The sequence below is a fragment of the Brachypodium distachyon genome, chromosome 1, assembly GCF_000005505.3.
Source record: "Brachypodium distachyon strain Bd21 chromosome 1, Brachypodium_distachyon_v3.0, whole genome shotgun sequence".
NCBI lineage: Eukaryota > Viridiplantae > Streptophyta > Magnoliopsida > Poales > Poaceae > Brachypodium > Brachypodium distachyon.
The window spans coordinates 32,718,088-32,734,707 of record NC_016131.3 but is presented as its reverse complement, the minus strand read 5'-3'; the positions used below and the strand labels follow the sequence as shown (position 1 = coordinate 32,734,707).

At 47.2% G+C, this 16,620-nt stretch overlaps 1 protein-coding gene and 2 long non-coding RNA genes across 3 annotated transcripts; all 3 read left to right on the top strand.

Annotated features, from left to right (window-relative positions):
- Window positions 1-4,946: 4,946 nt before the first annotated feature.
- Window positions 4,947-5,299, top strand: LOC112269775. Its single transcript, XR_002961758.1, has 3 exons — window positions 4,947-5,005; window positions 5,086-5,159; window positions 5,251-5,299. It is a non-coding gene; the product is annotated as an uncharacterized LOC112269775 (long non-coding RNA).
- A 331-nt stretch (window positions 5,300-5,630) lies between these two features.
- Window positions 5,631-6,328, top strand: LOC112269774. Its single transcript, XR_002961757.1, has 3 exons — window positions 5,631-5,679; window positions 5,749-6,050; window positions 6,131-6,328. It is a non-coding gene; the product is annotated as an uncharacterized LOC112269774 (long non-coding RNA).
- Window positions 6,329-13,986: 7,658 nt separating this feature from the next.
- On the top strand, window positions 13,987-15,944 carry LOC100844547 (3-ketoacyl-CoA synthase 11). The gene is made up of 2 exons (XM_003563628.4): window positions 13,987-14,124; window positions 14,211-15,944. The coding sequence occupies exon 2, from the start codon at window positions 14,212-14,214 to the stop codon at window positions 15,772-15,774; it is 1,563 nt and encodes a 520-aa protein (XP_003563676.1). The 5' UTR covers window positions 13,987-14,124; window position 14,211; the 3' UTR covers window positions 15,775-15,944.
- Window positions 15,945-16,620: the final 676 nt, after the last annotated feature.

Here is a 16,620-nt window from a genome sequence, read left to right as displayed (position 1 = left end):
AAATAATATGATTTTTTTTAATCATTTTCAAAAATAATACGCGTTTTTCAAAAATTTCAAAAATAATACGACCTCAGCCTGGGCGAGGCCGATTGGGCCCAGTCGGCCTGGCCAAAGCTGATCAGGCCCAATCGGCCTGGCCCAAGACGATTAGGCCCAGTCGTCCTCGGCCAGGCCGACTGCAGGCCGCCTGCTCCCGGGCTGCCCGACTGGCGCCCCAGTCGGCTTGGGCCAGGCCGACTGGGCTTTCGGCTTCGCCTGGGCCGACTGGAGCCGACCGCGCGCGGGCCCGCCTTCCTTTCCCTTTTTCCCTTTATTCCCTCCCTTCTTCCTCCCCAGGCCGAGCCCGAGCAGCCCAGCGCCAGAGCCCAACTTCCCTTCCGTTCTTCCTCTTCTCTTATTCCTCCTCAAAAATGCCCCCAATTTGTAGCCAAAATTAGTGAGTTTTGTTCCCGTTTAACCCACAAAACTGCATCCCCTTGCTATTTAGCACCCAATGCCACCTTGATCTAGTATTTTCATAGACCATGTAAAGCTAATTTCGTGTTGCTAAGTTGGGCAATGGTGGTGGTTTGGAGGAGTTTGGAGGTGGTGGTGGTGCTCATCCGGTGACTGTGAGGCTGCTCGAGGTTGGGGTTCACACGCTTCAAGGGTAAATTCTAATCTCTCACGAATTTATCCTATAATGTATATGTTTATGAGGATACGTGTGTATGTATATATAGAAGTATGTCTTAGCGTTTGGTAGTGCTCATTATTTTGGACAACGGTTAATGTCGTACTGCTTAGTATTTGATGCGTCTAAATATTATGGCCGCTAGTAGTATGTTTTGATAGAATATAAATTTTTTGCATGCCGTACTGTTTAGTATTTGACGCGTATTAATATTTTTAATATGCCGTACTACTAAGTATTTGACGCGTCCTAATATTTTTTATATGCGTACTGCTTACTATTTGACGCATATTAATATTTTTAATATGCCGTACTGCTTAGTATTTGACGCGTCCTAATATTTTTTATATGCCGTACTGATTAGTATTTGACGCGTATTAATATTTTTCATATGCCGTACTGCTTAGTATTTGACGCGTATTAATATTTTTTATATGCCGTACTGCTTAGTATTTGACGTGTATTAATATTTTTTAAATGCCGTACTGCTTAGTATTTGACGCGTATTAATATTTTTTATATGCCGTACTGCTTAGTATTTGACGCGTCCTAAGATTTTTTATATGCCGTACTGCTTAGTATTTTGAACGTCCTAATATTTTTTATATGCCGTACTGCTTAGTATTTGATGCGTATTAATATATTTTATATGCGGTACTGCTTAGTATTTGACGCGTATTAATATTTTTTATATGCCGTACTGCTTAGTATTTGACGCGTCCTAATATTTTTTATATGCCGTACTGCTTAGTATTTGACGCGTCCTAATATTTTTTATATGCCGTACTGCTTAGTATTTGACGCGTCTAAACATTTATTTAGGCATCAGAGATGTCCGATGTAGTGAAGTTTGGTTTTTACTACGGTTCCGGTACTGTATTAACAACCGAGCACAGAGCTGATCTGAGTCAGTTTAAGTATGTGGAGTTGGATCTAACGGCCCCTCAAACATGGACGTTTAGTCAGTTGCAGGAATGGTTGGCAGGATGTTTTCTGAGTTTTGAGGCCGATAGACCGGACATCAAAGTGGGTGCGCTGGTTAGAAAGTTGCGAGAAAAGGGGAACTAGACCTGCCGCCTTAATCCAGGTTGTCCCTCATGAGATCAATCCAGTTGAAGGCGAGGGTGAATCAAGTTATGGCTTGTCCAATGCAAACTCTGTGTCGAATGCTGGAGGTGGTGGTTATGGCCAGAGCTCCGGGGCAGTAGGAGAGGATGAGTACACTGGCGAGGCAGATGCGGACGAAGAAGGTGGTCACTTGCAGAACCAGATGGAGGATGAAGATACAGATGGTCGTAGTTCTTATGACGATGAGTCTCATGAGTCGGACGAAGAGGAGGTGTCGATTCCTGCATCATGGAATCAGCACTTCTCTTCAGCTATGACCGTGAACGATGGGCACGACTCTGCATGGCAATATCATCAGAACAACATTGCGAAGGGTGCTAGATTTCCTGACAAGAAACATCTGCAGGATGCCATAGTTGCTTGGGCAATGTCCACGCAAAGGGTTTTCAAAACAATAGTCTCTTCACAAAAATATCTCACAATGGAGTGCGAACAAATAGATTGTCCCGGGAGGGTGCATGGCTATGTTCCTAAGTATGACACAGATTGGGTTGTGAGTGACTTGGTGTTGCACACATGTGTCATTCCCAGTATCCCTCAAGACCATCGTAACCTCTCGTTGACGCTTCTTGCTCGGTTGCTTTACACGGAGATAGTGGAGAGCAAAGCAATGGAAGTGAAGGCCATCATGCATAAGGTGAGGGTAAGGTTTAAGTACAACATTTCGTATGGCAAGACTTGGAGGGCTAAGCAGAGGGCTCTTGAGGAAAGATTTGGTTCGTTTTTCGACTCGTACGACTCTGTTGTCCGCCTCCTCCATACACTGCAAGCCCGTAATCCAGGCACCTATGTCGACATCCAACACTTCCTGCACCCAGAGTATCCAACTGTGAGGGTGCTGCAACGACTGTTCTTCACTTTCGGTGTATGCGTCCAAGCTTTCCATCATTGTCGACCGGTGTTATGCATAGATGGCACTTTTCTCACTGGCAAATACAGGGGGCAGATCTTGACCGCCATTGGTCAAGACGGCAACAATCAAATCGTTCCGCTCGCATTTGCTTTCATGGAGGGTGAGAACACTGAAAGTTGGTTATGGTTTTTCAGGCAGCTCAAGAGAGCAGTTGTGCATGATAAGCCGAATGTGTGCATCCTTCATGACAGACATGCATACTCGGTGCGATAAGGACACTGACAAACCCTGGGCCTGATGAACTGACTCCATGGCAGGACATGCAGAGTCGTTGGTGCATGCGGCATTTCGGGGCCAACTTCTTCTCGCAGTTCAGGAACAAGTCACTTATGAATCTATTCAAGAAACTCTGCAAACAGAACCAACAATGGAAGTACAGTAGGATACGTGGTTATCTTGATGAGTTCACGAAAAAACATGTTAGGGAGAGGACAGCGGCACGAAACGCAGCGGTAGCAGCATATGTAGCAGCAGTGGCTGCACAGACAACAGTTGGAACAGGACCATCTGAGGAAGAACCTGTTGGGCTTTGTGACTTGCCAGGGTTTGACCCACCCGGCACTAGGAGAAGGGTTGGGAGACAGATTAAAAACTTTCAGCAGTGGATAGAGCACGAGCCTCTGGAGCGGTGGTCTTTGCTGCACGACACACATGGCATTAGGTACGGCGTCATGACTACTAACCTGGCAGAAACATACAACTTTGTTCTGAGGGGAAATAGGACTTTACCACTTACAGCCATCGTCGAGGGTATTTTCCATGGCACGGTGAAGTATTTCAGAGATAGACGCCAGATAGCTGAAATGCATATCATGAACAACCCAAATACACCGTACTGTGAAAATATTTTGAAGTACATGGATGAGAAGATGGAAAAAGCTAGGTCTCATACTGTCGTCGCCATCGGTAATCAAGAACACAGGTTTGAGGTGCGCTTGCCAACTGACAAGTTCGGCGTTGGAAATGAATTGAGAACACAGGAAGTGAAGATTGGAAATGAAGCGTGGCCAACGTGTGAGTGCACCTGCAACAAACCAAAGTTGCTTCACCTTCCTTGCTCACATGTACTTGCTGCTTGCGGGCAGCTAGGGATGGACGCAATCTCATTTGTGTCTCCCTATTACCTGAAAGAGTCTGTGCTTAGCACATGGACGGGTGAGATGCTAGGATTTCGTGCAATGAGCAATTTCAACAAGGTAACCCCTGGTGAAAGGCGGTACATTCCTGACCCCGGGCTACTGTGGACAGGCACAGGCAGACGCCCGTCCAGGCGCATTCGAAATGATATGGATGAATCTGAAGCCGGAGGACCGTCACGACAATGTTTTCTATGAAACCATTTTGACCACAGGGACACTTATTGTCCAACTTTCGGTACTGGTGGAGCTACTGCCCGTGGAAGAGGGAGACGTGGACGACGAGGGAGAGGAAGAACCTAGGCTTATCATGCATATGTGAAACTATGTGTTAATTTGTACTCTATGTTTTAATTTGTACTATATGTGAAACTATGTGTTAATTTGTGCTCTATGTTTTAATATGTACTCTATGTGGAACTAAGTTTTATTTTGTACTCTGTGAAACTAAGTGTTAATTTGTGCTCTCTGTTTTAATTTGTACTCTGTGTGGAACTGTGTGTTAATTTGTACGCTTTGTTCAACTATGTTTTAATATGTACTCTCAGTTTAACTATGCTTAACTTTAATTTGTATGTCTAACTATGTTTATAAATGTTGCAGGTACAAAATGGAGAGAGTATCATTGCTATCTCCGGAGATTGAGAGTAAGCATCGGGCTGCTCGATTGGTGGCGCATCCTGAGAGTGTCGAGCCCCTTGTCACGCGCACTCCTAAGGAAAATTGGATGATGCACCCTGCCTGGATTCAGCGGTATTTATTCAATCATTCCTTGCATGTCCATTTTATTTATTCATTCCTTGCATGTACATTTTTTTTATTCATCCTTTGCATGTCCATTTTATTTATGCAGTTTGAAATGGGCTGGCCTTTTACCTTTCGCACGACTTGTTGAGGCAACTCGTGCGGAAATGGTAGAGGGTGAGCGACGAGGCTTCAACTCTACACGGCTACAAATTGACCACTCGCTCCTGAGCTGCTTAGTGGACAGATGGAGGCCCGAGATACACACGTTTCACTTTCGCTGGGGAGAGATGGCTCCTACTCTCCAGGATGTGTCGATGCTGCTGGGACTACCACTGGTGGGTGATCCCATAGGACCGTTGCAGGCACCAGCTGATTGGCAGGAGGGTATGGCACTACGCTTTCAAGGTATGTGTTAATTTGTGCCATGTGTTTTAATTTGTACTTTATGTGGAACTATGTGTTAATTTGTGCACTACGTTTTCAAGGTATTCTTGCCGGAGCTGGGCCACTCACCTCGAAGGCTCACGGACCTGAGCTAGATTGCTTGCTCAATTACCAGGTTAGATCGATGTGTTTTAAGTTAATATATCTAAGAGCATACCTCATATACTTGCATGGGTTTACTAACATTTGGTTTTTGTTGCATGCAGATTCAGAAGTTTGGGTATCCAAAGACCCAAATGACTGAGCCTCAAATCACTCGGAGCCTTGAAGCATATATAATGTGGCTTCTCGGGAAGGTGATGTTCACCGAGAACCACGTCACCACCATTAGCGCACGCTACATCCCTATTGCAGTGGAGATCGCGAATGCAACTTGGGGTGACGACATCACACAGAGGAGTTGGGGTTCGGCCGTCTTAGCGGCTACGTACCGAGGTATGTGCAACGCTTGCCAGCTTGCGTCGCCCAAGTCAGCCCTGCTTGGATGTCCTTTATTGTTGCAGCTCTGGTCGTGGGAGAGGTTTTCTATCGGCCGACCAGACGTTACGGGTGATCACCCTAACCCTGAGCAGGAGTTGTTTGACTTAGAACACATCGACCTGCCTACTTTCGTGACAATTTGGACACGTAGCAAAGTATGTCGAATGTGAAATTCATACATTAGTTTACATAAACCATGAATGAAGCTAACTTTTTTTTTACAGAGACGCTTTGCACACGATCAGGTCAGGAATTGCTACCCATCATTCAACGAGCAGTTCGACGTGTTGCACTCTGAGGCGGTTGTCTGGGAGCCGTACACACAGGACGCCATCAAGGATAGATACCCTGGTGGGATGTCCACGGTCTGCACGAGAGATTACGCTTACTGGATGACAAAATCAAAGATCATCTTCGATGTCTGCGTGGAGGAGATGGCCCAATAGAGGGTCATGAGGCAGTTTGGGGCACGCCAGTTGGTCATTCCTCCACCGACGGAGGATCCACTTCCACAGATCGTCCACAGGTATGTGCAGTTCTCCAATTTATGATTGTCGTCCAGAATTGTCCATAATGTAAGTGTTCAACTTTCTATTGCGATCTTAGGTTTACCAGGAAGGGAAGTACCAGGACCCAGACTCAGTGGCTGCAGAGGGTTCAGTTGTACATTACAGAGTGGGAGACTGCGACGACACGGGTTTGGCCATTGGAGGATTTTGATCTCGATCTATTCAACGGATATTTGCGGAGGTACATGACAGCTACCCGATTGAGCATCATTCAGCACTCTCACCCCCAGGAGATAGCCGAGCCGAGTTTGCAAGATATGTATCCTAGCCAGTCTACTTCAGGCTCTAGACATCACGCGGTAAGTATCTTCTCTTAACATAATGCATGTGTTTGTTACGTACTTTGCCATATATATGTAATACTCTTCGTGCCAATTGCAGGCTCAGTTGACACAGGATTTACAGGCCGAGTTCGCTGCGTATGGACGTTCGCTTTCGACCGGTCCACTTCTACTACCACGGGAGCCGCACCAGTCCTGGCTTAGACGAATGGAGGAGAAGCTACGCTCTATTTACGCGGCTATCACGTGCACCCGCACTTCGGACGTCGTTCACCACCAGGCGTCCGTACGGCCCCCTCGTCACTCCACGCACCAGCAGCGGCCACGTCAGCAGGAAGCACCGCACCCCCGACACCACCCGCATCCACGTCTACCAGAGCAGTCGACGCCCATGCCACCACCTCCTAAGCAGGCTAGAGGTTCGTCGTGGCACCAGCCGCAGTCTTCTTTCGACTATTGGTACCAGCAGCAGCCCTCTTTTGAGGTTGGAGGTTCGGCGTGGCAGCAGCAACACCCCTCTTTTCAGGCTGGAGGTTCGGCGTGGCAGCACCAGCAGAATCCCAGGATGAACTTCGAGTTTCGTCCACAGACCCAGCCACAGGGTATGTATATTTCTATCTATTGTGTTCATTACCATGACTGCTACACAATTCTAATGCTAAGTACTTTCCCACATGTAGGAGCCTACGGGCATCGGTCGTCGTTGTCCGAACCCTTGTGGGGTACTGAGCATGATCACGCTCAAGGAGAGGACTATTCTGTCCAACACAGCTGGATGTTCAGTACTCCGCCACCAGACCCCACACAGGAGGATACACAATATCGTGAAGATGGGTCCGTGATTCCTCCGCGCAATGTTCTGCCACCTCATAGGTATGGCTGGACCACGCCACAGGCACCCCCCGGAACGCCGTCCCAGACGCCGTGCCTGATATTTGCATGTAGGACCTATGTATGAGACATATTTCTACCTATGTATGAGAGAGACATGTTACTATTTTTCGCATTCTTATTCAAGTTATATTTGCAAATAAAAACGGCAGGACTAAAATACATATGCAATAGAAAGACTAAAATTAAAACCGACAACTTAAAATAAGATAACCTAACTCAAGCCCAACGAAGATGAAGTGCTCTTGCCCTTAGACGATGATGTGTTCTTTCGCTTCGACGGTGCAGTACTCTTCCCCTTGGACGATGAAAAACTCTTACCCGTTTTGCTTGGCATGAAGATATCATCATCGGACGATGATGTAGTTTTCTCCTTGGACGATGATGTGCTCTTTCGCTTCGACGGTGCAGTACTCTTCCCCTTGGATGATGAAGAACTCTTACCCGTTTTGCTTGGCATGAAGATATCTTCATCGGATTCCTCCTCTTCAACCCATAACAATGGATGTTTTCTAGCCCATTGTAGGTATGACTCACTCTTACCTTCATTGCGCTTCTTCCACCTTTCGTGCAATCTTAGCAGTTCTTGCCATATCTCTGCAGAAGTCCTCAATGGGAAATTGCACCTATATAATTGGTGGCCCAGCTCAGTTAGTAGGGTGTCACTAGTAATGAGTTCGTCCCATGGAACTATCCTATTGTCTACCTTGAAATCACCGGCTAACCACAATAGCTCACGGGACATACCTGACCAAAATCTACGATCATTTGGGAAGCCGGACGACATCTTCCCAGACAAAATGGTGAGACTACACTTCAATACCATGGACGGTCTTTTATAGTTACAGAAGATACAAATAGACAGGAAACGGTGGCGGGAGAACCAGGCGGGAAACGGTGGCGGGGAAAAAGGCGGGAAACGATGGCGGGAAAAGGAGGCGGGAAATGATGGCGGGAAAACGAGACGGGAAACGGTGGCCAGAAAAGGAGGCGGGAAACGGTGGCGGGAAAACCAGGCGGGAAACGGTGGCGGGAGAATGAGTTTGAGAGCCTATAAATACCTCATCTCCGGTAGTCATCCAAGCATCCTTCCCAGTACTATTTTTTCCAATATTGCAGTGTCCCCCAATGAGTTTACCTTGCTCGGACCAGGGCGAGAGGCCGAGGAGGATGAAAGATGCGATGTTGCCTCGGGGGGTGGAACATCTCATGTGTTGGTGCGGCAATCTATGCAAGGTGAAGGAGGTGACAGATTTTTCAGATAAGCTGGGCATGAGGTTTTTCATGTGCGCGAACTATGAGTATGAACCACCTGTCCCGGTTTCGCCGTACGACAAGCCTCCGGTAAGCACATTTAGGTGTTCTAAAACATGTTTTCTGTGTCATATCAGATTTGTAACAGTAGGCTTTTTTGTAGTCTCCTCCGCCCCTATGCATGTGGTATCGTTGGATTGACACGGAGATGCCGGATTGGGCTGTGGAAGAGATCAAAACAAGGTCCCGAAATGCATGGCAGCGTTTCCATGCGGAGGAGCGTGCGGAAAAAGCTGCAGCCCAGGAGAAAGAGGAACAAGAGATAGAGATGAAAGAGCATAGGGAGGAACAACGTCGTCGGATTGACGAAGCACTAAGGAAAAACAGGGAGAAAGCGCTTGAGATGCAAGAGGAGGAACGAAGGCGCAAGGATGCTCGTGAGACAGAAAGGGAGAGGCAAAGAGAAAGGGCCGCCGTGGCAAAGGCTGCAGAAGGACGTGGCGATACGAGCGGAAAATGGCCTAAGTGGACTCAGTAGTGCTTGTACTGTGTTTCAATTGTATTTGCTATCTTTAATTCTGTCCAATTGCGGTATTATCGATGTATGTTAATTTAGTCGTGCCTTAGTTCCGTAACCAGCACATTATCGATGTATGTTAATTTATCCAAATTTATCCAAATGTCAAGTCTTTCAGTTCAAACAAACCGCAAAGAATCGACACAAAAATTGTCCAGCAAATTATCAATGTATGTTACTCTTTATCCAAGTTGTCAAGTCTTTTAGTTCAAAAAACTGCAAGGATTCGAGACAAAAAAGGGCCTCGGCCGTGTATGCGTTGATCATGCAACGAACTAGCGGCGAAGCCTAATTACTTCCAATCGAATTCGGTGTGTTACTTTTATCCAAGTTGTCGAGTATTTTAGTTCAAAAGACCGCAAGGATCCGAAACAAAAAATGAAATTACTTCGAATCTATTTTAGTTCAGAAGAAAGAAAAAATGGAATTACTTCGAATCGGGCCCAAACCGACTGAATCCAGTCGGCCTGGCTGAAACCAATTGGGCCAGTCGGCCTGGGCGAAGCCGACTGGGCTTCAGTCGGCCTGGGCCGGGCCGACTGCCTCGTGGGGGCCCCGCGGGTTGAGCAGGCGGCCTGGCTGAGGCCGACTGGCCCTTATCGGCTTGGGCCAGGCCGACTGGGCCCAATCGGATCGCCCAGGCCGAGGCCGTATTATTTTTGATATTTTTTAAAAACGCGTATTATTTTTGAAAATAATTAAAAAAATCGTATTATTTAAAAAAAAATTAGCCTGAAACAGCCTGGTTACCCATAGGAACAGTTCGGATGATGTAAGCGGTGCTACCAAATCCCACCGAATTATTCTCCTATGGCTCTAATCCCTATGATTTTTAACACCTACTCATACATTTTTACTTATTCGGCCGGGAGCATGTCCTCCTTAAAAACATTTTTACTTATTCAAGCAAGACCAGATAGCCTTCTCTTCCGTGTTATATGTCCAAATGATTGACGTTGTTGTTCTGCAATCCTCTATTTTGCGTATGCGTTTTCATTTTTTGGAGGGACATGCTGTCTTTTCCTCTATTTTTAAGCAAGGATTCATGATTGGATTTCTTAAACAAGAAGCATCGCAAAAATACTTTTATAGGGTTTTTAACAATACGAGAACGATTTTGTCTGGTGGGTGTATATATTTAATTTGATCATTGGAAGGGTTTTCCTGCCAGAATCACGTATACTCCATCTATACTATCTTGGATTCAAGAGAAGTGAAATCGCCAGATGGCAGCTCTTGAGTGATAATGTTATCCTGCTGAAGAACTGTTACGAGTAGAGTTGAAGTAGAGAAAATGAAATAATAATGAATCTCTTGATTACTTTTCCTTTGAGTACATGTACATTTCATATCATCATCACAAGGGATATATCTCTGATTAGTATTCTGTGACATCAATCGATATCATTGATGTTTAACGGGATAACAGATTCCATCATATTCTTTTTTATGTTTCTACCTATGCGCGAGAAACTTTGGAAAATCAGGAAAATGATTGATTGGAGATTAAAGTGTTGAAATGAAGCTTCACTAAAAGGCACGACCCCTACGACCCACAAGCCCCCCACTCTGCATAATTGTATGTATACCCTTCTGTGTTTTCTCCACTAAAGGAGGGGAGAATATGTGAAAAACTTCTACCCATCTGTTTTAGAGGCTGATTTAGATCCTATATAAATTTAGGAGGAAATTGCGCTCACGGTCCATCAACTTGGCGGTCAGGTTCACTTTAGTCCACAAACTCTTAAACCGTTTCACATTTGCCCTAAACTCAGCATAAAAGGTTTCGCATTTTCCCCCTAGCTATTCTTCTCTGCCTCCAGATCGATTTGCTCTGCCCCAGCCTGCTCTGCTCTGCCTTTGCATTCTTGCACCCAATTTCAAATATTCAAATTGAATTTGAATTAAAAAAAATCAAACTTTTAACGGGACGTTTGCATTGCATTCAACAATCAACACAATGAAAATTCAGCAACGGCAAGACCCCACCTTCATACACGAATCCATTGCGGCAAGGCATCCGGCCGGTGAGAAAGAATAGCACCTGCGGCGGAGGGAGAGGCGATGCTGCGCCGGAAAAAAAGAAGGAAATGTGGCGCTGCTGCGATGCGGCCGAGAGGATGACTTGATCGCCGGTGCTGTCGAGGATTAGGGATTTGAGAGCATACGGGATGGGGAATTTAGAAGGGGAGGGGAAACTAGAGTTTGGACCACGGGTTGAATTGGAAGAATAGCCAGGCACAAAACGCGAAACGTTACCTGCGCCTGTCCCTTGCCACATGGCCGTTTAATGGCCATAACCGTCATTTGGACTAATGGTGCACCGAATTGCCAAGTTTAGGGTAAACTTAAACGGTTTAAGAGTTTGAGGACTAAAGTGAACCACGTGTCAAGTTGAAAGACGTGCCAGTGCAATTTCCTACAAATTTAGTTGATACCTCCACTATATAAAGATGATCACTGCTCTCGAGATTATGCGTGAGTAGTTTTGTTTGAACAATGAGTTTGTAAGTAGTAGTAGCTACGTAGCAATATTTCTCTCTTAATTCTCTTGTAATTATCATATGAACCATCGTATGATTATGATCTTGAGGGTCTATGGTTATTGAAATATTTCATATATATATCGATGTTGTGACATGCTTTTGACTTCAGAATCATGAGGCTCATCTTTTAAATGCATTTGACTCTCAATTACAATCTTGGATGACACCTGAGGTGACACAGGGACTATCCCAACACTACAAAACCCATAGCATTCCAGAGTTTGGGGGTGAACATTCTTCGCACGACACCACACACGTGAGTTATTATCCTGCAATACACAAGCCATGATCTTGGTTAAGCCGATCCATGATTGATGGCCCGGGAAGTTCACCTTGGCTGGTCATGTCATGACAAATACTAAAGTGTTATCCAATTATATGATGTGCCGTATGAGGTGGAGTATGAAGAAAGGTAGCGAGGAACAGTAGGTTCTGCCCAAGCCAATACGGCAATTTAGTACGTCCATTCCTGTAGCGAGACTTAAACCCCGAAGTGGCACCAGCGTGTGCATGCATTCCCACAAATTTATTGTGCCCTCTCTCGAGTACACGCATTAACACATGCGCATGCTTCCTCGGTCTAACAAAAGATGTTTCAAGCTTGTCAAAAATTGCATGTATCTAGATATGACTTAGTGTATAGATGCATTCAAATTTAGAGACATTTTTTGTTGGACGAAGTGAGCAGTAAACTTGTACTGGTAAATAAATGGCTACCTGCGCCACCATGCCCCTCGCTAAGATCTACGCCACCGCTAGGATTCATGGTCCAGCTCAGGACCAACCAACATAAAACATGCAGAAGTACTCCCTACTTTTTTTCATTTTGAGAAGGGAGAAGAATCCCCGGGCTCTGCATTATTTCCATTGCAGTAGATTTCTTTTCATTTGTTTTGACCAAACCTTTGACATCACGCGTTTGCTTCCTGTGTTCTTCTGTGCCGTAAGCGATCGCTCGGTAGCTCCGAGTCGATACTCCTCTGGGGCATAACTCTTCCCTGAGGTGCAGCCGGTGTCAGAGTTTTCCGACAAGGTGAGGTTCCTTGATGCTGTTGTGTTGAAGGAGCTCCTTCGCTGTCACCGGAGCAGTGTGATGCCGGGCAGCTCCGGCTCGTCGGAGCAATAGCAGTGCCAGTTGCATCTCTACTCGGCCTCCGCGTACGTGAAAAAAGAATAAGATGACAACGATGATGGTGCTTCTGCAAGACTACAACGCCTTCCATGGGTGCCGTTGGTGACCACCCCCGTCTCCCTTCAAAATAAGTACTATACGTTTAGATTCAAAATTTGTAAAAAAAAAATGTACCCCTCTCTTTTCAAAACACTTTTGAGTAAAGAAAATTGATTGTCTCTCGTCACACGGAAATAAGTATACGTTGATGACCACCTGCCTCATCTTCAAAATAAGTATACGTTTAGCTTGAAAATCTGTCCACAAAAAAGTGTAGTTCTCTTTTTTCAAAACACTTTAGAGTAAAGAAAAATTGATTCTCTCTCATCACACGGAAATCAAACCCAATAATATTTCTCCATGCACTTAGCTCGTTGAAGGTAAAAAAATTAAAGAGAAGAGAGATGGTGGTTGCCATATTTCCAATGCATTTTCTACCTTCATAATTTGTCTTGAGATTCTCACATGTACACTTATTTGCGGACGAAGAGAGTACATCTAAAGGGTTAAATTGCACGATATATGGCGTGTCAATTTTGCTATTGGTTGACACTCTGGATATGATATATTGATATTACCGATATATTTTTCTAGATATTGATATTTTGACACTTTAATATGAAGTTGATTTTTTTCTGCATATTATTTGTTAATTTTCCAACAAATTTAGTCAGACTGTTGAAATATTTATATTTAATAAAATTTATACTTCCTCCGTCCGTAAAAAAGTGTACATTTGGGGTTTTCCAAGAAAATTAAGCATTGAAGTAGAAAATGCATTGTAAATTGCCAACCACCATCTCTCTAGTCTTTAATTCTCCCACCTCCAATGAGCTAAGTGCATTAAGTTGGATTTGATTTCTGTGTAATGAGAAAGAAACAATTTTTTTTATGTACGGAGGAGTATGTTGGAGCGTCATATTTAGAGACAATGACATCAAACCAGGTACGAGCGATCAAAATTCAAAAGTTAACACATGGAGGTTGGAATTTGGAACTGGCAACAGTAGCAACAGAAGAAAGCGGGCGGAGTTGAGTTCCTCCGGCTCTCTTCTGTTTCTTCGTTTGGAGATGTCTATTTTCTCCGTATAACAAAAGATGTCTTTTTTTATAAAAAAATGTCTTATTTGACCAAATTTGAGACATGACGGAGTGAGTAAAGATCGAGCTGCCTGTCTCCCCGCCCCGCGGTGCTCACGACCGTATCGGCAACGAGAGACAGAGACGGAGCGGGGCGGCTCTAGTCTTCTTCCTCTTCGTCCTGCCTCCATCCGGCCGGAAAATCCCGTCCCTCTCCAGTCTGGGACTCTGGTTATACATCTCGAATTCTCCATACCTCCCGTATCGGCAACGAGAGATTTTTATTTGACTACGTACGTGCCTGTTTTCGCCAGCAGTATGGAGACCTCGCCCTCGGCTCCGCCCAATGCCGCCACCCCGCCGTCGCCGGCGCCGGAGCCGCGGCGGCTGCCGGACTTCCTGCAGTCGGTGCGGCTCAAGTACGTGAAGCTGGGGTACCACCACCACCTGATCTCCCACGGCAAGTACCTGCTGCTCTCCCCTCTCATGGCGCTGGCAGCCGTGCAGCTCTCCACCGTGTCCCCCGGCGCCCTGTGGCTGCAGCTCCGCTTCATCAACCTCCTCTCCTTGCTCGCCTGCTCCACGCTCCTCTTCTCCCTCTCCACCGCCTACTTCCTCACCCGGCCGCGCCCCGTCTACCTCCTCGACTTCGCCTGCTACAAGCCGGAACCCGAGCGCCGGTGCACCCGCCGCACCTTCATGCGCTGCTCCGAGGCCACGGGCGTCTTCAACGCCGCCAACCTCGACTTCCAGCGCAAGATCCTCGAGCGCTCCGGGCTCGGCGAGCACACGTACCTGCCCCCCGCCGTGCTCCGTGTCCCCCCCAACCCGTCCATGGCCGAGGCCCGGAAGGAGGCGCGCGCCGTCATGCTCGGCGCCATCGACCAGCTGCTGGAGAAGACCGGCGTCCGGCCCAAGGACATCGGCATCCTCGTCGTCAACTGCAGCCTGTTCAACCCGACCCCGTCGCTCTCCGCCATGGTGGTGAACCATTACAAGCTCAGGAGCAACGTCGCGAGCTACAACCTCGGCGGGATGGGGTGCGGCGCCGGGCTGCTGTCGGTGGATCTCGCCAAGGATCTGCTCCAGGTGCGCCCGGACTCGTACGCGCTGGTGGTCAGCATGGAGAACATCACCCTGAATTGGTACTTCGGGAACGACCGCTCGATGCTGGTCTCCAACTGCCTGTTCCGGATGGGCGGCGCGGCCATCCTGCTGTCGAACCGGCAGGCCGACCGGCGGCGGCTGGCGAAATACGAGCTCGTGCACACCGTGCGCACGCACAAGGGCGCCGATGACAGGTGCTTCGGCTGCGTGACGCAGGAGGAAGACGAGGCCGGCAAGGTCGGCGTGTCGCTCTCCAAGGACCTCATGGCGGTGGCCGGGGACGCGCTCAAGACGAACATCACGACGCTGGGGCCGCTCGTGCTCCCGTTCTCGGAGCAGCTGCTCTTCATGGCCACGCTGGCGGCCAAGAAGCTGCTCAAGGTGAAGAGGATGAAGCCGTACATCCCGGACTTCAAGCTGGCCTTCGAGCACCTGTGCATCCACGCCGGCGGCCGCGCCGTGCTGGACGAGCTGGAGAAGAACCTGGAGCTCACGGAGTGGCACATGGAGCCGTCCAGGATGACGCTCTACCGATTCGGCAATACGTCGAGCAGCTCGCTGTGGTACGAGCTGGCCTACAGCGAGGCCAAGGGCAGGATCAGCAGGGGGGACAGGGTCTGGCAGATCGCCTTCGGGTCCGGGTTCAAGTGCAACAGCGCCGTCTGGAAGGCGCTGCGCACGGTGAACCCGGCCGAGGAGAAGAACCCCTGGATGGACGAGATCGACGACTTCCCCGTGGAAGTCCCCAAGATTTCAAAGGTTGGGAACGCATGAAGTTTGTCTCTGGTGACTGATCACTGATCAGCACTGCCAGATCAGCAGGAAGTTTCTTCATCTTATTTGAGTTCTTGTTTTCAGTTGTAGCATCTGGGGTTGGGTTGGCCGGTTGGGGACCTAGACGTTAGTAGTTGATCTATCTGATCTATTATTATATATTAAAAGTACATGGCGGAACAACCAAAAAAAATATATCTTTAAAAAATCTCACAAAAAATCAAAACATCTAGTCATTGATGTGGTGGACCCTCTGAAGATCGACGGAGGACAAACGATAGATGCACGCAATCATACTAGCCACATCGGTCGATGCCGTCCGTGGTTGCATCCACGAGAGCCCGCCGCGATTTTGATGTCCCATGCCTCCATCCAGGTGAGGCTATGCAAGTATGGCCTCCGCATCCATCCACAGTTAAGCCGCCGCCACAAGAGGCCGTACATGTCCGTCTAGGTTTTGTCATTTGGCGTTCAAAATCAGGACTGGAATCCTGATGCAAGCAGGGGGCAATTGACGGCCGTGATAGACAGAGATCCGTGTGGAATTGCGAGATCGCTACTCCCCCAGCCGGCACACGACGTCACGACGTCGCTGCACTCGTAACGACACGAACTACGGCGTGCAGATGCGTTTTGACGAGCGGCAGCTGTCGCAGTGTACCAATGACCCAGGCTGCAAACGTATACGTATACTCCATAGGTACTTTGTTTTTTAACAGATTTTTCGCGCCATATACTACTCAGATACTACGAATGTGAATCGTGGTAAAAGTTCTGATATTTTGCCTTTACTAATTGTTTTTTAACAGTTGGTTTTTCTCACTACCACAAAACCTTCGAAGCTTG